The sequence below is a fragment of the Mangifera indica genome, unplaced genomic scaffold (assembly GCF_011075055.1).
Source record: "Mangifera indica cultivar Alphonso unplaced genomic scaffold, CATAS_Mindica_2.1 Un_0040, whole genome shotgun sequence".
In the NCBI taxonomy this organism is placed as follows: Eukaryota; Viridiplantae; Streptophyta; class Magnoliopsida; order Sapindales; family Anacardiaceae; genus Mangifera; species Mangifera indica.
Window position 1 is genome coordinate 142,279 of NW_025401132.1, and position 24,329 is coordinate 166,607.

At 34.2% G+C, this 24,329-nt stretch overlaps 2 protein-coding genes, 1 long non-coding RNA gene and 1 pseudogene across 3 annotated transcripts; all 4 read left to right on the forward strand.

Moving 5' to 3' along the window:
- Window positions 1-431: 431 nt before the first annotated feature.
- Window positions 432-2,901, forward strand: LOC123206519. The gene is made up of 2 exons (XR_006500032.1): window positions 432-1,768; window positions 1,854-2,901. It is a non-coding gene; the product is annotated as an uncharacterized LOC123206519 (long non-coding RNA).
- A 2,417-nt stretch (window positions 2,902-5,318) lies between these two features.
- LOC123206532 (probable cyclic nucleotide-gated ion channel 16) lies at window positions 5,319-8,126 on the forward strand. The gene is made up of 6 exons (XM_044623761.1): window positions 5,319-5,794; window positions 5,871-6,083; window positions 6,167-6,477; window positions 6,663-6,774; window positions 6,850-7,086; window positions 7,181-8,126. Exons 1-6 carry the CDS (start codon window positions 5,369-5,371, stop codon window positions 7,931-7,933), a joined length of 2,052 nt encoding a protein of 683 aa, XP_044479696.1. The 5' UTR covers window positions 5,319-5,368; the 3' UTR covers window positions 7,934-8,126.
- Window positions 8,127-13,650: 5,524 nt separating this feature from the next.
- On the forward strand, window positions 13,651-17,666 carry LOC123206524 (annotated as a pseudogene).
- A 768-nt stretch (window positions 17,667-18,434) lies between these two features.
- LOC123206518 (protein DSS1 HOMOLOG ON CHROMOSOME V-like) lies at window positions 18,435-19,257 on the forward strand. The gene is made up of 2 exons (XM_044623750.1): window positions 18,435-18,673; window positions 18,973-19,257. Exons 1-2 carry the CDS (start codon window positions 18,583-18,585, stop codon window positions 19,101-19,103), a joined length of 222 nt encoding a protein of 73 aa, XP_044479685.1. The 5' UTR covers window positions 18,435-18,582; the 3' UTR covers window positions 19,104-19,257.
- Window positions 19,258-24,329: the final 5,072 nt, after the last annotated feature.

Consider the following 24,329-nt stretch of genomic DNA (forward strand, 5'->3'; position numbering starts at 1 on the left):
TACTTAGACTAGAAGTAATAGAGTGGGAAAATTCTTATCACAGGATATTTTAAGCCATGGCTGAGGTCTAGCTGAGCGTCTTGAGGGCCAAACTCCTCGCCATCAGGTGAAGCTTCAATCACTTGTCCAAATTCCACAAAGCTTTCTTTTGTTGCTTCTATTGGCTTCAGTTTCACCACCTCTGCTTGCTTCTTTGTTTTCACAGGGCTCTCCATTTTCTTCCGCAACATGAGCCAAACAGAATCTGGTTCCAAACATAATGTTTACCACAAATCCACTGATAGAATGGACGTTATTCTAAACGATGTCGTTTAAGGTTATTGAAAGTTGAAATATGAATGGTTCTGATAAAAAAACGAAATTTTTAGAATTACCATTTGAAATAAAAGCCACCATAGCAAAATTGATCTTTTTCTTCAAATGGACCCAGTCCCATTTGGCGCCCTCTTGGGCCTCTTTCGCACAATCTCCTTTGCCTCTTCTTCCTCTTCTTCCTTCACTCTTCCAATATCACAAGATTCACAAGCGTGCGGACGCCATATCTTTGCTTGTTTCTTTCATCAGCTCTGGTCGCCAACATGTTCTCCATGGCTACTTTGTTAAGCCCGGTAACTGGGACCCCAAGAAATGTGGTATTAAGACGTCGAAACTGCTTTTCGACTCCTGTATCAGCGCCTATGTTGAGTCCGGGAAGCCCCACTTGGCTGCTCAGATTTTTAGTAAAATGAAGAGGTTGAAGTACAGCCCAGATGGTTGACTGCAATGTGCTTGCAAATGGATTGGTAAGACACTCTTCTTCGCCTTCAATTTTGCTTGCTTATAAAGTTTTAAAGATATGACTAATGTACTTTGAAGTTAAACCTGATACTAGTACTATTAATGTTGTGATACATGGATGTTGCTTGGCGAATAAGTTTGTGGATGCGCTTGGGTGGCTGAAGAAAATGGAGGGTTTTGGTCGTTTACCAGATAATATAACTTACTATATCGGATGCTTTGTGTAAGAAAGTTGGGTTCAGTCAGGCTAGGGATTTGTTATCAGGTATAAAGAATGAAGGGTTGTTACCCAATTGGAGCACGTATAATATTTTGGTATGTGGGTATTGTAAGTTGGGGTGGTTAAAGGAGGCAATGAAGGTGGAGTTGATGACATTGGATAAATTGTTGCCGGATTTTTGGACACATATTATGTTGATTAATGGGATGTGTAATGACAAGGCATTTCAGTTGAGGAATGAGATGGAGAATTTGAAGCTGTTGCCGGATGTGGTTACATATAATACTATAATTCATGGATGTTTTGAATCGGGTAGTAGTTTAGAGCATTTGAGTTGATTAATAAAATGGGTGAGAAAGGAGTGAAACTGAATGCAGTTGGAGAAAGGAGTGACGCTGAATGCAGTTAGAGAAAGGAGTGAAGCTGAATGCAGTTACTCATAATATTATAATTAAGTGGTATTTAGAAGAAGGCAAAATTGACTAAGCCATTAATACCATGAGGAAAATGGAAGAAACTACTATTCCACTAGACACTGTTACACTATTTTGATAAATGGATATCGTAAAGCAGGGAAGATGGTTGAAGCTTTCGGAACAATGGATGAGTTGAAGATGAATAATTTTACACTTAATACCATTCTTCATACACTGGGGGGAGAAGAAGCTTGATGAGGCGTACAACTTGCTTGATAGAGCCATCATGAGGGGATTTTATCTTGATGAGGCAAGCTATGGCACTCTTATCACAGGATATTTTAAGGATGAAAAGGTGGGCTGAGCTTTGAAATGACAAACTTAGAAATTGATTGCTTAATAGAATCCTCGTATTATTACCTATAACATTATAATTGCAGGGCTATGTCATTCAGAAATGACTGAGCATGCCATTTACAAGCTGAATGAGCTTCTTGAGAGTGGTTTAATCCCAGATGAAACCACATACAATTCAAATATTCATGGGTACTGCAAGGAGGGACAAGTTGAAAAAGCATTTCAGTCTCAAACCTGACGTCGTTACATTTATTATTCTTCTTGCAGGGCTTTGTAGGGAGGGTATGCTAGAAAAGGCTCTTAAACTCTTCAACACATGGATTTCAAAAGGGAGGAAATTTGATGCAACTACTTACAACAAGATGATATCAAGTCTATGCAGGGAAGGGAGATTCAAGGATGCATTTGATGAGGTATATGAAATGAAAAAAAAGAAACCAGTGCCCGATCATTATACATTTAATATCATTCAGGGGGCACTAATTAATGCCTGTAAGCTTCAAGAAGCAGAGGATTTCAAGTCTAAAATGGTTGAAAAAGGATCTGCCAATTCAATTGGGAGAGGGGCAGAGTGTAGTGACTACTTCTGAGGGATTGGATTCTAGTTCCTTTGCTTACTCAGGAGCGGAGAAATGAGCTCTGTACTCTATGGAAACACAAGGATGCAATGACCAAATTTTGAGAAAACAATGCAAAAGAGCATCATTGTAAACAAATCAACCTACATGAATTTAGTGGATGGACTAATCAAAAGGCAAAAAAGCATTTCAAAAGCTGACCAAAGTAGCCAAGATCTCTTGGGCACTTCAGAACATCATCAAACAGAGCAGTTTGGCATAGATTCAGCCACACTGAAGACAGAAGGTAAGTTTTTTTCAGAAGTTGTTTGTATTCACAAAAGATCTCACTACCTTGCAACACCCTTTTTGGTGTGATGTTGTTTGTGGCATTTTGTTGAATTTATAATTTTTTAATATCTGGAATTAATTGACGGAGAAAGATGCATTGCCTGAATTCTGGTACACCTTGTATAGTATGCATCATAGATTGATTTACCTACTTTGTATTGTGTATCCATATACATGTATTAAAATTTCAATAATAAGTTGCCAATATTAGTGAATTAGGACGGTAATGAATGTGTCCTACACCTTATATTACCAATTAGGTTTCATAGTGAGGAAATGAACTACCTAAACATGCAAGCAAGGATACTGCAAGTCAGTGCTTTGTGTCCGTATCATGTATGCTTACCCTTGTTTTAAATAAAATTTGTATAGATTGTGTATAAATAAAATTTATAAGTTATTAAAATTAACCGAACTACTAAGTTTTAAAGATAAAATCATCATTTCACTAGTGATATATTAAAAATAACAAAATATTATTTATTTTTTCCTTAGGTTTAGAAAACTGATAATTTTCTTTGGGATTAAACTTTGAAATGTTATATTTTTCTTTTAAGGGTGTCTTTATTTTCTCTCTCTTTTCTGACGTTCTCAGTAGCTGGTTTCTCTCTCTCTCCTTTTTTGATGTCGTCTCCAAAAAAAGAACATAGTCTTCATGAGAGACAAAAATGTAAAATCGTCATTTCACTAGTAATATATTACAAATAATAAAATATTATTTATTTCCCTCTAAGTTTAAAAAGTTAAAATTTCTTTCAGGATTAAATTTTAAAATGTTATATTTTCCCTCATAGGGTTTTTTTTCTTTTCTTCCTCTTTTTTCCAACACTATCATCAGTTGACTTCTCTCTCCCTCCCTTTTTCCAATGCTGTCTTTGGATGAAGAATATCGTCTTCATAAGAGACAAAAATATAAATTTGTTATTTTACTAGTAATATATTAAAAATAATAAAACACTATCTTAGAAAACTAATAATTTTTCCTAAAATTTAGAAAACTAATAATTTTCCTTAGGATTAAACCTTAAATTGTTACATTTTCCTCCCATAAGGTTTCTTTTTTTTCTCCCTCTTTTTTCCGGTGTTGTCATCGGTTGGCTTCTATCTCCCTCCTCTTTTTTTATGCTATCTTCGGATAAAAAAAGTTGTCTTCATCTTTGGAAGAAGACAATTTGTCCTTGTCTAGTGACAAAGATATTTTTCATTTGGAAACGACACCAAAAAAGAGGAGAGAGAGAGAAGTCAATTGGTGATGGTGCCATAAAAGAAAGGTAGAAAAGAAAGAAACCCAAAGAGTTAAAATATAATATTTTAAAGTTTAATTATCAAAAAATTACTAGTTTTTTAAACCTAAGCGAAAAAAGGATAATATTAAATAGTTATGTTAATTTTAATTATTTATAAATAAATATTTGAGTTTTTAATAATTAATAAATACTAATTTAGGAATTCAATAATGTTTGGTTGGGAGTAAGTGCTTTGGCCTTTATAATTTATATTTTTTATGAAGTTAAAGGCAGCTCAGATAACTTTGTTTAGAAATAATATGGACAAATAATGGTGTCATTGTCTTTATTTACGTGTCTTTTTCATTTTTATCTTTCATAATTAAGGATAAAAATCTTTGACCATTTAATATTAAAATAATCAAAATCTTTGCCATCCTAATTACACTAACAGTAATTAGGATTGTAATCGAACCGAACTGAATTGAGTTTAGTATTAATGGAAGCAAGATTAGGAAAATATATAAAACCCCAAGCTCGAGTTTGAAGAGGTTAAGAGTTCTTAACTTAAGTTTGAGTTTCAGATAAGAGTTGTTGATTGGAGTTTGATTCGAAAAATTATAATTAGATTCTATAACTTTTATATATACGTTGATTAATTATCCCTCTACATTGTTCTATACTAGAATGTAGGTGGAAATTTTAAAAGTTGAGGGGGTTAGAAAAATATGACATAACCAAATATAGAAGTTCATACAGTTCAAGAAATTTATGTAGAAACAAAATTTAGAATACAAACTTTGATTTAAAAAAACAAAAATAAACAAAATTTAGGTGAGATGAACGTTTCCTAGAGTTTCAATGCAACAAAATGGCTTGTGCAATACCTTGAACATTTATATAAACTATGGTAAAATTTATATAAAATGAAAAATGTGTCCATTAACCAAAACTTACTCTATATAGCAACGGAAAGAAAACCCTCCTTCCACCATCGTTGTAAGAAATATTGTATTTTTTTTTTTTATGAGAAGAGAATTTGGTTCTATTAAACCCATAATTACTAAGTTAGATAAAATGGATATTAATTTTATTACGATATATTACGAACCTAAAGTTTTTATAAAAAAAGTCATTCTTTTCATCACTTAGGATAACCCTTGGTTCAAGAAATATTGTATCGGGATGTAATTTTGTTGATTTATCCTTGTAAAAAAATAAATTTCAGAAGTCAAAGAGGTATCAAAATTAGAAACAAGTTCAGGGAAGTGAAATTAATAGTTTAGTTATTTTGTTGTTATAGTTTGAAGTTGTAATTAGAGGCGAAATCCTCGTAGTAATCATTGATTCTCCATAAATCTCGCAATGCATGAAGGAACCAAAGTCATGTGTGAGCAGTAGATTAATGTTCATGTACAATTTCTCTCTGGTTTGATCGTTTAATCCTAATGATGGTGGAGCAACATGAATAATAATAACATTAACTTCTACAATTTGCGCAAGACCTTCTCCCTCCGTCGCGACGACGCGCCCTGGTGGAACCGAATCCACGACCCACAAAGCGACTTCATCACAAAATGGAACCATTTTTTCCTGGTGAATTGCCTCGTAGCCTTGTATTTAGACCCTCTGTATCTTTTCTACCCCATTATCCGCAACGATTGCTTGACCATCGATCTCAACTTGGGCATCGTCGTTACCTTCTTTAGGACGGTGACGGACGCATTCTTTCTCTTGCACATTTTTATCAAGTTCAAAACAGCATTTGTGGCACCCACTTCCAGGGTTTTTGGACGGGGAGAGCTCGTCAAGGATCCTAAAGCCATCGCCAGCCGCTACTTGAAGTCTGAATTTGCTATCGATTTAGCAGCCGCACTTCCTCTCCCACAGGTTATATATTACAGAGTCGAATTTTAGGATTTGTTAATTATAAATATAATTTACATGGCCTTGCTTTGAAATGCAGCTTGTCATTTGGTTCGTTATTCCAGTACTCAAATATACAACAGCTGATAATGCCAACCATACTCTTTCTCTGATTGTTCTGATTCAATATGTTCCCCGAATTACAATCATATTCCCCCTCAACAGACGGATTATTAAAACGGCTGGAATTGTTGCCAAAAGTCCCTGGTCGGGCTCAGTTTACAATCTCCTCATGTATATACTTATCAGCCATGTGAGCATTTATATAATCGATTTCTTACATATCCCGTTTGTCATAATTTGTCTCTGTTGGTTGATTTAAATTTTCGGGTGCAGCTTCTTGGAGCTGTGTGGTATCTGTTTTCTATGCAGCGGCAGTATGAGTGCTGGTCAATCCAATGTAGAAAGGAGAGTAATGTCACCAGGGGTCAGCCCTGTAGAACTTCTTTTCTTGACTGTGACGCTAAGGACAAACCTCAACGCCGAGCTTGGCTTAGTACCACTCAGGTGCTCAGCAATTGTGATGCTAAAAATGATGATAAGTTTCAGTTCGGAATATTTGCTGATGCTTTTACTAATGCTGTTGCTGAATCATCTTTCTTTCAAAAATATTTCTATTGCCTCTGGTGGGGTTTGAAAACGCTAAGGTAAGGTCAGTTTAATTTATAATAACTAGTTAACAGGGAAAAGCACTTTAGATTTTATTTCTAAAAAGATAAGGAAGCGCAGGACTCCCTGCTATATTTCTTCTTATATTGGGATGAAGTGTTTTAGAAATGCTAAATTTGATGTTAACTGTAATGCAATTTTCAACCATTTTTGTGATGTGTAGTTGCTACGGGCAGAATCTTGAGACGAGTACTTACGTTGGTGAAACAGTATTCAGCATTGTTGTCTGCATTGGTGGTCTAATTCTTTTCTCACATCTCATAGGCAAAATGCAGGTATGGCAAAATCAGTATAGTATACTGATAAGATGCTCTCTGTGCTTAATTAGTCTGATTTTGTAATTTTTCAAGACGTATTTGCAATCTACAAACGCTAGACTAGAGGAATGGAGAGTTAAAAGAAAAGATACAGAGGAGTGGATGAGGCACCGGCAATTGCCTGAAGAGCTACAAGAACGGGTGCGCCGGTTTGTGCAATACAAATGGCTAGCCACAAGAGGTGCTGATGAAGAATCCATTTTGGGGTCTTTACCTTTGGATCTCAGGCGCCAAATTCAGAGGCATCTCTGTCTAGCTTTTGTTCAACGGGTAAGTCATACTGCCTTGTGCCATTAAGTAGCTGAAAAGCGATCTCTCCTGGAAGTTATATCATTCACCTATCCAATCCAATGGTTTTATTCAGGTTCCATTTTTTGCACAAATGGATCAGCAGCTGTTAGATGCCATATGCGAACGTCTCTACTCATCCTTGAATACCAGAGACACCTTCATTATTCGAGAAGGTGATCCAGTGAATGAGATGCTTTTCATCATTAGAGGTCAAGTAGAGAGCTCCACAACCAATGGTGGAAGGGCAGGATTCTACAATTCTATTGTTCTCAGAGTTGGTGACTTCTGTGGTGAAGAATTATTGACATGGGCCTTGATGCCAAACTCGACGCTAAATCTTCCATTATCAACTAGAACAGTCAGGTCCATTACTGAAGTTGAGGCCTTCGCACTCCGAGCAGAAGACCTTAAGTTTGTTGCAGGTCAATTTAAGCGCCTCAATAGCAAGAAACTCCAGCATGCTTTCAGATACTACTCTCACCAGTGGAGAACTTGGGGAGCTTGCTTTATACAAATTGCATGGAGACGCTATTTAAAGAGAAAACAGGCGATGGAGTTGGCCATGAAAGAGGGATTACTGGAAGAGGAGTATTACAGTGATGAAACTCCTGAACAAAGTACTGAAGATAGTCGCGCTGCTGAGAGACAATCACCAGTGGATAGTAGTGCAAATGCAATCAATGCCCCTCTTGGTGGTAGAGCACTTTCTTCTAGATTAAGTAGAAGGCTTAGCATCAGGTTGACAGATCTTGATCCTGACGGATCCAACTTAAAAATGCCCAAAATGTTTAAGCCTCAGGATCTTGATTTCTCTGCAGACCAATAAGATTGTTGATCCTGTACAAGAACAAATTGTACCATAAAAATGAAGACAAACTGCTATTGAGTTTTTCCGGAATGTTTTGAGAACTTGAATTTAAGTTGTCATTTGAATTCAGGATATGCAAGCATATATAGCCTTGTCATTTGAAAATCTGGAAATGAAGAACAGACGTGCATTAGAAATCCTGCTGTGCACTGTAAAATGTGGCTCTGTGTTTTATTGAGAGTTGTAGTGTAATTTAGAAACACTACGGGTCTGTGGGTCGTAAATTTGATTCCAAGCTTATTGGTCGTAGCAGAGAGCCCCACCACGTTCATCTGTTACCAAAATTTTATGATTGCATGAGTTGCATATGGTCTCATGGCTAAAAGAAAAGAAAAATCATCATGGACACTCTGTTATGACGAGGTTTCTCTCAATGTTCCATCTTTTCCCTGTCTCATTTTAAGTGGCCATAAACAGAAATGGTAAAATTCCTATGGGGCTTCTGGAGGTGAGAACAAAACCATAGTAACAAATGTTTTGTGGGTTGTTCAATATAACATCAAAATTTGAAGTGGGTCATTAAATTTTTTATGGATTTTTTTCCTCAAAATATTGTTCTACACCATACTTTAGGAAGGAATTCATCTTTCGGTTGTTTTTCTTTGATTATAATCAATCATTGGAAGTCTCATGTACCTCCACGGTTGAAGTAGCTGTGACGAACCTCTGCAGACTGTAGCTCCACTGCTCTGCGCGTCAGCTTACAGCTCTTTTCAGGATGAGACGCACAAGGACAACATCGACGTGGACTCATTTAATTAAAGATTGTCTCAATTTTCTTCCTGGATGGTGTAAAATTGAAGGAAGATATTAAAGTTCTATATATCACTTTTCAATCCTGTAGTTCTTTTCAGCTTTATTATCACTATGATTTTTGAAGAAATACAATATGTCATCCATCAAACAAACAATTATCAATAATTAATCAAGATCATCAATTACTCATCAATTATCAATTAAACAAACAATCATTAATTAAGATCAAATAATCAAATAATCTTATCAATTAAGCCAATAATTAATTATCAATCAATCTCATAGATTAAGAAATCAATTACAAAAATTAGACAATCAAGAAATTAATTTTTTGATTTTTTTCTTTTTGTATCTCATTGTATACTCATATAAATATTAGTTGTTTGTTTATGAATTTAAACATAAGAAATACAATTCTTTTATATTTTTCATAGTATTTTGGGTTAAATATTTCTTCTTATTCAATAGATATTGAGTTTATAAAGTTTTTTTCCTTCATCATATCTTAAATGCAGGCTGATGTATCCTAATCTAGTTGTATCATCATAGATGGCACCAACTATAATCATTGGGCCCAATCCATACATAACTTTCTTAAAAGTCACACGATGTAGAGATATGTCATCAGCGAAAAACGTAAACCTAAAAAAAAACATGGTGAATTCCAAGAAGAGTTTGAGACTCAACTTGAAAAATGAGACTGCAACAATTTCAAGATTATATTTTGGATTTAAAATACTTCGGTAGCATCTATCAACATTCTCTTTGGTCGATTTGAAGGAGCTAAGGATCTTTGAGATTTTTTCGCTCAATGATTTTTATTCAATGATTTTGCTCACTCATATCAAGTTTAAGTCAAACTTTATAATTTGAAGCAACAAATTAGTAAGTCAATTAACGACTTTCATTCTAAAATATCTACTTTATGGGACCAGTTAAGTTTGTTTAAGGCTAAGTGGATACATGATGATGATGCTAAGATGTATATCTAATATCGTGATAAATAATGATTAAATCAGTTTTTTATGGCTCTTCATAAAGATTTTAAATTAGTTCATATCTCACTATTACATTGTCATCCTTTACCAACATTGGATATAACTATAGTAGAATTAATCTTTGAAGAAACACACATGCAAACCTAAAAACTTCATCTCTCAAATACAGTTCTTGCTACTCCCTCACAATCTACAAAACCTGTATCTAATTCCTCAAAATATTACTTTTATTGTCATCACAATGGACATACATATGAGGAATGTCATTCCAAAGATAAAAGGAACTTCAATTTAAGAAAAGGGAATCAACAACAAAATCCAAATTGGAGTTTCCATCCCTACTCTATCGCTACTATTAATGAAGATAATGCACCAGAGCCTACCTTTGGCATACACACTTTATCAGAGGCTAATATTGAGACACTTATCACTCGAGCTCTCACTCAAATTGGTACTAGTTCTTCTTCTACTTCTACTTCTGCTTCTACATTTTCTATCACCATAGGTAATACCTCCTAGTATCTTGACTCTGTCTATTGTAATCATATAACTCTTTCCTCATCATTATTTTCATTCATGACCCTAGTCAATAATATTCCTAATATTCAAACTACTAATGGATCTACAATGCAAGTTAGCCATATAGGATCTATATCTACTACACATCTCTTTGTTCCAAACACATACCTTGTCCCGCAAACTTTCCTTAAATCTTTTATTTGTTGACCAATTATGTGAACTTGGATTAAACTTACATTTCTTTAATCATGGTTGTATTGTGTAAGATCCATAGACAAGCAAGACAGTTAGGAAAGGTCATAAAGTAAGGTGACTTTTGAAGCTTATGTCGTTTCATGTTCCTGTGACTAATATTGTTATGTCTACCCAGTCTATTGTGCCTTTGAGTCTTTAGTAGTTCCAATTAGGCCATGTGTCTAAGTCTCGTCTCAAAACATTATCTTCATTAGGATTATTAGGATTTGTTCTTCATGAAGATTTTGAGTGTATGTCTTGCCAACTTGGTAAACATCTTAATTTACCTTTCCATAAAAGTGATTCTATTACTTTTTCACCCTTTGATCTTATATACTTTGATATTTGGGATCCTACACCTATTATAACTATAAGAGGTTCAAAATACTTTGTTATATTTATGGATGATTACTCATGATTTACTTGAATTTATCTTTTACATAATTGTTCTCACCTATTTGATGTTTGTAAGGAGTTTACCAACATGATCAAAACTCAATTTTCTAGAAATATAAAATTTTTTGCTTTGATAATGTCATGGAATACAGAAACACTCGATTACTCACTCTTTTAAAGAACCATGACACTATACTCTAATACTCTTATTTAGGTACATCCCAACAAAATGGTTAAGCCAAGCGAAACATAGACATATTCTAGAAACTGTTTGTGCTCTTCTTATTGTTTCATTTGTTCCAAAGCATTTTTGGCAAAAAGCAACATTCACTGTTGTATATACCATCAACCGTTTGCCTTCATCTATCCTTGGCAATCAAACTCCTTATAAGCATCTTTTTGGTAATCCTCCAGATTATACACTATTTTATGTCTTTGGTTATGCATGTTTTGTTCCTTTCTAACCTCATGAAAGAACAAAACTTGAACCTCAGTCTAGATTATGTTGTTTTCTTGGATATAGTCTTGAACATAAAGGGAATAAGTGTTATGATTTTATTTCTAAGCGTGTGCATATCTCATAACATGTCACATTTTGGGAATATAAGAAGTTTTCTGACATTGCATCCTTTGATACCACAACTCAATGAAAGGCTCTTTTATTCACATAACTATTTCTAGATTCTATTACAAGTACCTCAAGTAATCCTACTCCACAGCCTTTTGATACATCTGAGTAGTTTGTGGAATCCTCATAACAAAATCAGTCTCTTGAGTTCACAGATCATTTGCGTCCTACCAAGGTAAGACAATCACCTTTCCATCTTCATGATTATCATTGTTATGCTACCATCTCCTCTCTACATGAACCTTACACTTTTCTCGAGGCTTTCTTTAATCCTTTGTCACAACAAGCTATGACAGAAGAACTTGATGCTCTTATCAAGACTTGAACTTGGGAGCTTATTGATTTGCCTAATGGAAAGTCCCTTACATATTACAAATGGGTTTACAAGATCAAAACTCACTCTGATGGCTTTGTCAAAAAATATAAGGCTCGATTGGTGGCCAAAGGTTTTACCCAAGAGTACGACATTGATTATAAGGAGACATTTGCACCCGTTGCTCGACTCAATTTTGTTCAAACTCTCTTAGCAATTGCAGTTGCTAAACATCAGCATCTATCTCAAATAGATGTCAAAAATGCATTTCTTAATGGAGATCTTATAAAAGAAATTTACATGAAACCTCCATTAGGGTATGATCATCCTTCCAAAAAGGTTTGCAAGTTGCAAAAAGCCTTGTATGGACTTAAAAAATTTCAATGTGCATGGTTTTCAAAATTTAGTAACACTATTGAACAAATAGGTTTTTCTTCTAGTCCTAATGATTCTGCTTTATTGGTTTGTAGCTCTACTTCTGACATTGTTTTATTGCTTCTTTGTGTCATTGATATGATTATTACTAGCAATGATCTTACAAGAATTTTTTAATCTCAAGATTTTCTTAAGTCAACTATTTGAAATAAAATATCTTGAATCTCTTAGTTATTTCTTAAGATTTGAAGTGTCTTCAAGTTCTGATGGGTATTATCTCACATAAGCTAAGTATGTTTATTATATTCTTTCTAGAGTCTGACTGACTGATGTTAAAACAATCAATACGCCTTTAGAAACAAATGTCAAGTTGTGTGCGACTGATGGTGAACTATTACGAGATCCAACTCTCTATCGTAAGTTAGTTGGAAACTTAGTTTGTCTTATAGTAACTCGTCCTGATATTGCACATGTTGTTCATCTTATCAACCAATTTATGTTAGCTCCTAAATTTACTCATTATGTTGTAGTGCTTCGTATCTTACAATACGTCAAAGGCACTTTGTTCCATGGCTTACATTTCTCCTTCTTATCATTATTAGCATTGCGAGCTTATTCTGATGTTGATTGGGTTGGTGATCCAGCTGATAGACATTCCACTACGAGATATTGTTTTTTTTTCTCGGGGATTCTTTGGTTTCTTGGTGCAATAAAAAGCAGTATATTGTTTCTCAATCTAGTTTAAGGTCGAATATTGAACTCTTGCTAACACCACTTCTGGGCTTCTTTAGTTACAGTGGTTATTGCATGATATGGGCATACCTCAGATATCTGCCACTCCTCCTTGTTGTGACAATCATAGCGTCATCCAAATAGTTCATAATGATGTTTTTCATGAATGTACAAAACATATTTAGATAGATTGTCACTTTGTTCGACAACATTTGCTTCAAGACATTTTACTCCTTCCTCTAGTTTCTTTTATTGATCAACTTGTCGATATTTTTACTAAGTCTCATCCTTTTGGACGGTTTTCTAATTTAGTTAGCAACTCAAGATGACATCTGTTTCGCCTCCTTAAGTTTGAGGTGGGGTGTTGAAGATATCCAATATATCATCAATCAAACAAATAATCATCAATCAAGCAAGCAAGAATCAAGATCATCAATCAATCATCAATCAAGATCAAGCAATCAAACAATCCCACCAATTAAGCCAACAATCAATCATCAATCAATCTCATAGATTAAGAAATCAATCACAAAGATTAGACAATCAAGAAATTAATTTTTTGATTTCTTCTTTTTTGCATCTTATTTTATACTAATATAAATACTAGTTTTTTTATATAAATTTACGCCTAAGAAATTCAATTCTTTTGTATTTTTCAATGCTAATGGTTCAATTCTTGCTGTTATCCTCATATTTCAAATGTCGCATGTCTCTTCTTGGGAAAAGAAATTTCTTCATAATCTTTCTTCTTAAATTTAATTTTTTTGCCTACCTTTTAAGCAACAATATGTAATTTTTCTTTCTTTTCTTCTCTTCGTGTTCTCATGATTTGTTTTCCCATAATCAGGGAACATTCCCTTCAATTGCCATTACCAAGCAAATCATGATAAAGACACTTGCCTTACACCAGAAGGAATGATTTTGAGGTATTATTTGATCTCATTTTTCCCAAGAAAAAATATCTACTCATATAATTTTGTCTTGCCTTTTTCAATTATGAAAGAAGATGCGGACTATCCATAATTTAGTAGTTCATGTCTTCTTGTGATCGTCTCTTTCTTCTACCTGAGCCTAATTGTCGTCTTTCAGCACTCCACTCCACTCCATTGTCTTCTCTTATCTCTTTCATTTAAAGGCGACCCAATTCCTCCAGTCATTGGCTCCAAATGTGGTTATTCTTTCTGTTCACAAATAACCCATAAATGTATAAGAAATGACGCACTCAAGGTCGGTTTGAGAGCTGGAGAGATAGACTGTTGTTTGTTCTTCTCTGCTTTTTTATGCAACTTCAGCATAAAACAGAGTGAAGAAAAGTTTGATCTTCTCGTTTTCAGGCTTCAGCCATGGCAGCACGCAGAATTTCTTCCTTGCTTTCTCGTTCACTCTCTGCTTCTCCTCTTTCTCTGCTTCGCTATCTCGGTAATTACCTTACTTCGCTCTTCTTTTTGTCCTTTCTTTTAATTGTTGACAGTCTTTTGTTTTTGACTTCATGGTTTCATCATTTGGAATTTGTATGTGTCACCTTGATTTATACATGCAAGATAACTCTAAAATATCCCATGTTTGCTTAATTTTTGCTGGACCTCTATAAAATAGAAATGAAATAAATTCTTGTTTGCAATCTGGTAGAAGTCACCATGAACTCTGGTAGAATTTTTGGTATATATAGCTTGGGAGAATTAGTAGATTCATTATTCAATAGAAACAGTAAATCAATAAATGATAACATGTCAAAGATTTTTTATTCAATTTTTTTTTTTTTTGTTTATTATGTGTATTTCTTAAAAGAAACTGATCAAATTTTCTTTTAATTTCATATTAGAGCTCACTTTGTTCAAATTATTCTCTCTTAGGAAAAAACTCTAGGAGGGGAAGAGGCATCAACAGGTTTAGCACCGCTGTTGTACTTGAGGAGTTAATCACCCCACCTGTTCAAATAAATTACACTCAGAATCTAATCAACGGGCAATTTGTAGATGCAGCATCAGGTAACTTATTGATAGTATGTTTATTTTGTTTCTTTCTCATTACTCTAATATTCTTTTTGGCCTCAGGAAAAACATTTCCAACCTACGATCCACGTACTGGAGAAATGATTGCTAATGTTGTTGAAGGTGATGTGGAAGATATCAATCGAGCAGTTGCTACTGCTCTCAAGGTATTTGATGAGGGACCATGGCCAAAGATGACTGCTTAGGTAAGAAATTTCTTAAATTTTGCTATGCTGATACATTACGATACAATGATTTCTGATTTCTTTGATGTTTTCCTATGTTTTTTATTCAGGAAAGGTCACAGATATTGTTGCGGTTTGCTGATTTGGTTGAGAAACACAGTGATGAGCTTGCAGCTTTGGAGACATGGAACTGTGGGAAACCATATGAACAATCTGCCAAATCTGAATTACCAGTGCTGGTTCGCCTGTTCCACTATTATGCTGGTAAGTTTACTACAATGTATTTCATAGAACTTCATTATCAGTTCTTGAGTATTGCTCTGATTTTCTCCAAAAATTATCTAGGTTGGGCTGATAAAATCCATGGGCTGACGGTTCCTGGTGATGGGAAATATCACGTTCAAACATTGCATGAACCAATTGGTGTTGTAGGCCAAATTATTCCATGGAACTTTCCTCTCATTATGTTTGCTTGGAAAATTGGACCAGCTCTAGCTACAGAGCAAACACCTCTGACTGCTCTTTATGCAGCGAAGCTATTCCATGAGGTAGAATTTACAAGTAAATGTAATATATTCCATCAGCGGAGAAGAGATCTTACATATGAGAAACAAAATATATGATCATGTTCAAGAAGTGGTCTGCTTAGAAATCAGAAAAGAATGTCTTATTATGGGTAGTTATCATGCATTTCCAATGAACATGAATGAAGATGCTAAACATGCTTTAATAAATGGGAATATTGCATTTCACTCAACCTACATTAGTGTCCATACATACTTTTCTAATTTTCCTGTTGTCACTTACACTGATTTTTTAGCTTCTAATCAAATTGCATCTCTCACAGGCTGGACTTCCTCCAAGTGTTCTGAATATAGTTTCTGGCTATGGCTAACCGCTAGTACTGCTCTTGCCAGCCATATAGATGTGGACAAGGTATATTTTGAGCATTAACATCCTTGCTCATTATGTATAACAGTTTTTAAGTATTTAATATAATAGCTTGATGAGTTAGCTGATAACCTGATCAATTATGTGGAAAACAGCTTGACCGGGTCTTTTGGAAATCTTTGCATTTGCCACTTCCATTGGGCATTGTTTATTATAAGCTCAATCATGCCTGGTTATCTCATGGTTGTGAGAATTCCAGGGAGAAATACCCTTGCCACTACTTTTGCAGCTTGCTTTCACGGGATCAACTGAAAACTGGTCAGATTGTTCTTCAATTGGCAGCTAAAAGCATTCTTAAGCCGGTGACCTTAGAGCTTGGAGGGAAATCACCTTTCATAATATGCAAAGATGCTGGCATTGACCATGCTGTGGAGCTAGCGCACTCTGCCTTGTTCTTTAATCAGGTTATTTATATGAAATTTTCTGCATAGAGCTAATTTGCAGCATTTGAGCACATACAAAATAAAAACATTGCTGCCTGTAGGGACAATGTTGCTGTGCTGGATCTCGTACTTATGTACGTGAACGTGTATATGATGAGTTTGTAGAGAAGTCAAAGGTGCGTGCCATTAATCGTAGTGTTGGTGATCCCTTCAAGAAGGGTATTGAACAAGGTCCTCAGGTACTCTGCCTTATGCCCTCAGGGCCTGCTAATTCTGACCTGCAGTTTTGAAAAAGTTTTCTGAAACTATACATATATGTCCTCTTCATCAAATTCAAATGTGACTATAAATTTACATCAAGTGCTGGAGTTGTAAAGTGATACCCATATCAGACTTTCAGATCGACTCAGAGTAGTTCAAGAAGGTCCTCAGGTACATAAGGTCAGGCATTGAAAGCAATGCAACCCTTGAATGTGGAGGTGACAGATTTGGCACCAGAGGATACTTTGTTAAGCCTACTGTCTTCTCAAATGTTCAGGTACTATTTGTTATCTCCTAAAATTTCATCTACCCATATGTCATCAAATCATCACATCTAAAATGCTGATCATATTTCAATAAAATAGGACAATATGTTGATAGCACAGGATGAGATCTTTGGCCTAGTGCAATCCATATTGAAGTTCAGGTGAGTAAAAACTTCTTCCCCTATTTGTATTACATCATTTAGAATTGTTAGCTTCAAATGGATATGTTGATCTCCATCCATTAGGGATATTAATGATGCAATAAGAAGGGCAAACACGACACGCTATGGCCTAGCTACTGGAGTATTCACCAAGAGTGTTGAAACAGCCAACACAGCGATGCGGGCGTTGAGGGCTGGGACTGTATGGATTAACTGCTATGATGTATTTAATGTTGCAATTCCTTTTGGTGGATACCAGATGAGCGGCATAGGCAAGGAAAAGGGAATCTATAGTCTTCACAATTACTTACAAGTGAAGGCAGTCGTTTCTCCTCTGAAAAACCCAGCCTGGTTATAGTTTTTTGAGCTTTACCATGTCATTGCTTTAGCCTCAGTGCTTGGAACAACAATACCATAAAAATATGCCCGGCATTATTTTGCTCAATACTCCCTACATTAGACTTTAATGTGATGTCAATGTTGTTATTATGGTAAATGATATCTTGTGTTGTATATTGTTGAAAAGAGAAATTTGTGATTTATTTGATGTAACATAAAAAAACAATGAACATTGAAAACAGAAAACCAAACATAATGATTTTAAAAATTAGATCGGATCAGATTGACTAATTTGACCAAAAATCAAGAGTCAATCTGGTCTTAAAATGTTTGAAACTCATTTTAGACTTTGAACTAAGTAGAATTATGGCCAAATAATATTCAGTCTATCTTACATATATTATAAGGAAAATAAAAAAATTTTCCTTTGTTAGAACTTAAAACCAACCCCTTATAATTCGAGATAATATGTGTATCATCAAACCAAATTTATGTATATATAATTTAGATTTTATATTTAATGATTAAATAATAAAAAAATTTTAGATATTACTTTTAATTTTAATTTAAATATTTTATGAGTAATCATCAATTAATCTGGACCAACTCTTTCACTAAATCAATATTTAACTTGGGCATGAAAACCATGCAAAGAGGGAGACTTTGGTTTCAATAAACCTACGTATACTTATTTTTTATACATAATTTATGTACACAAATAAAATGTTATCATGTGATTAGATATTTCTTTATTATATGATGACACATGTTTTAAAATCACATAATTATATAATGACACATCACTGTATACATGAATTATATATCAAAAATAGATACACATAACATTGCTCTTTGGTTTTTACCAACGAAATAAAATATATAACTTTATTTTGTTTTTAGGTTAATGTTAATGAGCATGGGTCATTTATCGAAGCTTTTCCCCAAAAAAAAAACAAAGGAAGAAGAAAATTCGGTGGTGCTTGCGAAACGAGGTCGTTTCAGTGACTATCTTCTTTCCCAATCAAACCCGGATATAATTCCCGTTTCCACCAGATCTAAATCCTTATTCTGGAAATCACTGTTAATTGATTGGGATCAGTTATTATTTTCTTCATAGCAATGGCGGCCGAACCAAAGACAGTGACCGAAGATGCAAAGATCGATCTGTTCGAAGATGATGACGAGTTTGAAGAGTTTGGAATCAACGAAGGTATACCACGATTTACTCTTTCTTTCGTTTCAGGAGGTCAATATTCATCGCAATTGAAAGGGAAATTTTATTATTCTCCATTAGCAGATTATATTGTCTCTGCTTACTAGTTTAGGTTTTTTCTTGAAATTTATATCAAGGCTCGCCGTCTGTCTATAAATTTCCTTTTTCTCTTGTAGGTTTAATGTAACTATTGTCTTTTCCTTTGCGATTAGTATGAGATTTAAATTTTGGAGCATTGTTGATTCTTTGTATTCTGAACTTTTTTTTTTCTTATGTAAATATAATAAATTTGACAGAGTGGGAGGATAAGGATGAAGGGAATGATGTTGCGCAGCAGTGGGAAGATGATTGGGATGATGATGATGTCAATGATGATTTCTCTCTACAGCTTAGGAAGGAACTGGAGAACAACACTGAGAAGAACTGAGCTAATTTTAGTAATTTCTGTTGTTTTCATGCTTTTTCTTTTTCATACGTCTATTCTGTGAATCGTGTACAACTTTCAATTCATTGAAATTTAGAAGCTTACTGTAAACTGTCAATGTGGAACTAAATGTTATGATTTTGTGAATTCGTTTCAATCCCTTGTTAGATTTATATGCTTTGGTTTTGGGTGGAAATATGACTAACTGTTTAGATGCATGCGATGAATGGATCTTATGGCCATATGTGCACAAGTTGATGCAGAAGGATATTTGCTATCTGAGGGGATACTTAGAATGGTCAATATACCACACCTAACCATATTTTGTTTTGGCTGGTTGATGCATTAGTTTTTGTGCACTTGTGTTTTTGTCTTTCAGGTGAACTGATTCAATTTGTTTGTGATGTGACTTTTTGGTAACAACAGAGTTATATATGGAGGCATGATCTGTGTGATTTTGCATGTTATGTTATGTTGGAGGGTTTGGAGTAGATTGAGAGATAAATTTTGTATCTAAGCCAATAAGAGTTGTAGGCAAGTGCTACTTATTTTCTGGAATGAGATTTAAAAATTTATTTCTTTTAAAACTTATTTTCATTTTCTGTATTGATGTCAGTTGGATTTCATTTTCACTTGTTAGAGAATATGAGAGGTTGAGTTATAGATAGGTTTCCATCTCAGCTAGACATGGAGCATCCATTCTTCCATTTTATTTGATTAAAGGCAATAGCTTGTACGTATTATTCTCTGAATATATCTTTTTGTTAGCCTTCTACGCAAATGCGAACAACTCTCCCTAAGCTGCTTCTTTGATATCCATACCTGAGAATGCCTATAGAATAGTCTGCTTAAGCCTGCAGAAAGCTTAGTGTTGCCATTAATAATGAACCTAAAATCCATGTTCTTGGAAGAAATTGTCGCAATGCCTATTAATGACTCTGTTTTGTACGGTATTTAGGTCATGGAGTGGGTGGGAATCTGCTGGGTTTGTTAGTAAACTGAGAAACACATAATAATGGGAAGATGATGCTCTTTTCATGTGCTGTTAAATTCAGGGTTTTGTTTATATTTTATAAGAAATGTTAACCTGGTGGGGATTATTCATTGTAGATGGGTGAAATAATATAGCATTGTCATTGAATTGGCTAATACTCATCAAGATCCATTGGGATTATATTCTGTAATAATTAGAGCAGCACAGTTCATCGTTAAACATAAACTTTCACGTGTCATAATTTTTCTTTATGAAAGCCATAAAAAATAATTCAAACTTTGAGTTCATTTTCCAGATCAAACTGTGACATTTGATTTTAGCAAAGACATTGCGTGCATCTTTCTTTTTGGAGTAATCTTAATGATATATTTTGATTCTTTCGACGGTCAAATTAAAGCCCAAATGTTGTAGTTTCCGAGTTATACTTCATTAATGGAGTGACTTGGGGAATATAATGTTTTTAAGCTACTTGACGTTCAAGTCAAAGCCAAAGATGAAGCCACCGGATCAAACAACATACAAACACACAAACAAATGCTGGGAAGAAGCTGACAACTATGGTTTATATTTCGACATGGCAGGGACCAGACAAAAAAAAGTGGTCAATTTTTGCATGGCCTCCAGGGCAACGCCCGTAAAATTACAGTTGTCCCAGACTCATGGTCCATGTAGACTGTGCCAAAGTTTTGGGATAAAACTCGTGGATTATGGATTAATCTGATGTGGTTTGATTGAAAAAATGACAAATTCAAAAATCTAATAGATTGAATTTCTTCCTATCAACTGAATTGGATGATAAAATTTTTAACGGTTAGTATCACGTGATGCCCACAAAAGTGCCACATCATATTTGATTGACTGAACTGCATCCGATTAACAGAATTTTATGTCTTCTGAAAAATTAAAATGGTTAGTTTTGTGCACAACGATAACTTTCTTTATTTTCTCTTATATAAACTAAATCAAAATCACTTGAGAACAACTTTTGGCACTAAAAACTTTCATATATTTGAGGACAAATCATTTTTGAACTATTCACTTGCAAATCCTTTGCTCTAATCAAACCTCTTGCTTATACACTTTCTTGATTTCTTTTGTATTAGGTTGTACTAAACTTACACTCTTTGAGAGAGATTATAGTTTGAATTCATACAAAAATTCATATTAGAAAAGAGTGAGGTTCATTTTTGGAGAGACTAAAAATTTCTAGTAAGAGGAAGTGAGTTATAACACCTTGGAAGTTATTTGTACTGTGAAGAAAAGCTTGGTTGGAGTTTTGTCAACCAAGAATTAGTGAAATACTCCAAGGGAGATAGCTTGGAGGAGTGGGCATACGTCGGGTGGCGCCAAACCACTATATATAACTTGTTTGATTTTCTCTTCTCTTAAATTTATAATTTGTATTATGTTGTTTTGACTATATTGATTATTTGAAATATATTTTTTTATACTTGCAAATTGCATTAAAAATAGTCATCATTTATTAAATTGTATAAATTGGTTTAATTCTTTAATTTGGTAAAGATTATTTTAAATTGTCTAATTCACCCTCCTCTTAGACCATTCGATCTTTCAAGCATGAGTGGAAGTTGTGTGTGAACAACAACTAGGCACACACCCATGTGTAAGCAATGCACACACTCATGGGTAAGGGCAAAAGTAGAATTTGACTAAGAAACTAGGTTAGAGAGATAAGGGTCATCTTGAAAGATAGATTAAGCATTTGGAGCACACAGTAGTACCTCTTGTGCCAATTAGTTAAAGTATATAAAGGCATGAACCATTAGCTAGGCGAAAGCTGGAGAGATATAGACGTGCTAGTCATTCTAGGATAGTTATGAAGGGACACTAAGAGTAACTATTCCTGACGTAGGACTTGTAGTAGGGTAATGCTCATAGTAGAACCCGGTTACAGTATAGTAGAGTTGAGAAATCAAAGAGAACTCACATGGTTAAGGTGTCAAATCTCTGTATTTGATCCAGACCGATCAGTCTAGTATTCAGTTACAATACAACTTCTAAATTCATATGTTTCTACCAAGTTCAATAGCGTCACATTAGATAAGACTTCGAGGATGTGGTTCCTTAGTGACTAGACTGAGACATAGTTCAATCCGAAAGTAATATTTATAGCCTAGTTAACCCTAACTTAAGTTACTAAGACCCGTCATCATTCAGTAAAAAGTTTAATACTAACTTTAGATGACAAAGTTAGGGGCATTGTGGGGAATTCAGAAGATATACCAGTTAGAGTCTCTTACTTACTGAGTGTTTTACCACTCATTCCCTTACTTTTATCTATGCAGGTACAAATGATCATAATGGCTATGAGACTAGTGGTAGTTAGAGGGTATAGAGCTGGAGGGCAATTCTGTCATCTCCCTTATCTCTAATTACTTTACTTTTAGTTTATGCTAGTACTATGTTATACTTTATGTTTTTAATTGTTTTGGTTTTATGAACATCTTTTGATGTTTTCTGACATTAGTTATTATTTTAAATTCCAACATTAGTTATTATTTTAAAGGGTACTTTGATAATTTTTCAATAATATTAATAAAGAAGTTTTATTCAAATATTAATTATATGTTAGTTTTTTTAAAAGTAATGCTCCAATAGTCAATTTAAGTAGCACTTTCCTTCAGAGGATAATACTTCTAGAGGAGAGTGTTATAGCTAAGCTCTTTGAGATGAAATCTCTAACTGAGAAATGATTTCATTGTAAGAATGGTTGATTCATCAGTTCTTGTAATTATTATGTCATCAGCATAGATAAGTACAAAGAGTGAGTAAACATTTTTAGAGCAACAAAATAAAAAATAATTAGATTTAGCTTGTGTTAAGTTAGCATCAAAAAGGGCTTCAGAGAGTTTGGAAAACCAATTTCAAGACGTTTGTTTGAGACCATAGAGAGATTTATTGAATCAACAAATAAAAATCTCCTTTTTCTAATAACCAGGTGGAAGTGCCATTTATACTACTTCATCCAAATCTCTATGTAAAAAGGCATCATTAATATCAAGCTGCTAAAAAGGTCATTTTTTTTACAACACCTACAACAAGAAGAATACAAATAATAATAAGTTTGGTCACGAGAGCAAAGGTCTCATGACAATTGATTCCTTCTAATTAGTTGCATCATTTTTCTGTAAGTCCGGCTTAGTAGAGTTCAATAGACCCATCAGACTTGCTTTTAATCTTAAAAACCTACTTGCAACCAATTGGTTTCTTGTCATGAGGAAGAGGGACAAGAGCCTAAGTATTGTTATTCTCAAGAGCTTGTATCTCAACTTGCATTTGCATCAATCCATTTCAGAACTTGCACAACTTTAGCAAATTTTTTGTGTTCATTAATGGAAGACAAAGAAGTAAGAAATGAAATATGAGAAAGAGAAAATTTATCATAAGATAAACAACTTTCAATGGGATTAGTAGTACCTGAACTTGAAGAAGAAAGATTAATTAGAGTATTAGAGCAGTGATAATTACTTAAGTGAGCTAGACGATGGCGAGAGCGAGTAGAACAATGAAGTTCTTGAGGATAGACAACTGGTTGCGTAATAGAAGATTCCAAAGCATGTCTGTTGGGGTTATCTTAGACAACAATGGAAAACTTAGTGGATAGTGGAGGCAAGGTGATGGTGTTATGAGGGATATGTGGTGCTGTAAGGGGATATATTATGTTGTAATTAGGAAAAGGAAAGGGGATTGCGGAAGGCAAAGAACGGTGAAGATGATCTAGGCTATGGAAGGGAAAATAATTCTAAAATAAAGTCACGTCATGACTATTGTAAATTTTCTTGGTGTTAAATAAAAAATCTTTTCATGTTTTTTCAGCATAAGTATAACCAATGAAATCATGAGTTTTCTCTCGAAAATAAAATTTGAGATTGATGTCCATGATATTATAACCATAACAAAGACAACAAAAAACATGCAAATGATGATATGTAGGAGGTTTGTTAAAAAGAATTTTATATGAAGTTTCCATGTAAAACTTCAATAGTAATGCGATTAACAAGATAACAAATGGTGAGAATGCAATATTCCAAAATTCTAATTGTAAATTTACTTGAAAATGAAAAGAGCATGCAATGTTAAGAAAGTCGCGATGCAATCTTATACCATTTTGTTTAGGGGTACCTAAACAACTTTGTTGATGGACAACACCTTGATTATTGAGAAATGTGTTGAACTCATTTGAAAAAAAAATTCAAGTGCATCATCTCTACAAA

What these genes read in the sequence shown, in the direction of transcription:
- LOC123206532 (XM_044623761.1), top strand. Translation starts at nt 5,369, where the DNA reads ATGAATAATAATAACATTAACTTCTACAATTTGCGCAAGACCTTCTCC. An exon ending in TGGGGTTTGAAAACGCTAAG is followed by an intron (nt 6,478 to 6,662) that starts GTAAGGTCAGTT and finishes TGTGATGTGTAG; the next exon opens with TTGCTACGGGCAGAATCTTG. An exon ending in ATCTCATAGGCAAAATGCAG is followed by an intron (nt 6,775 to 6,849) that starts GTATGGCAAAAT and finishes TAATTTTTCAAG; the next exon opens with ACGTATTTGCAATCTACAAA.
- LOC123206518 (XM_044623750.1), top strand. Translation starts at nt 18,583, where the DNA reads ATGGCGGCCGAACCAAAGACAGTGACCGAAGATGCAAAGATCGATCTG. An exon ending in AGAGTTTGGAATCAACGAAG is followed by an intron (nt 18,674 to 18,972) that starts GTATACCACGAT and finishes TAAATTTGACAG; the next exon opens with AGTGGGAGGATAAGGATGAA.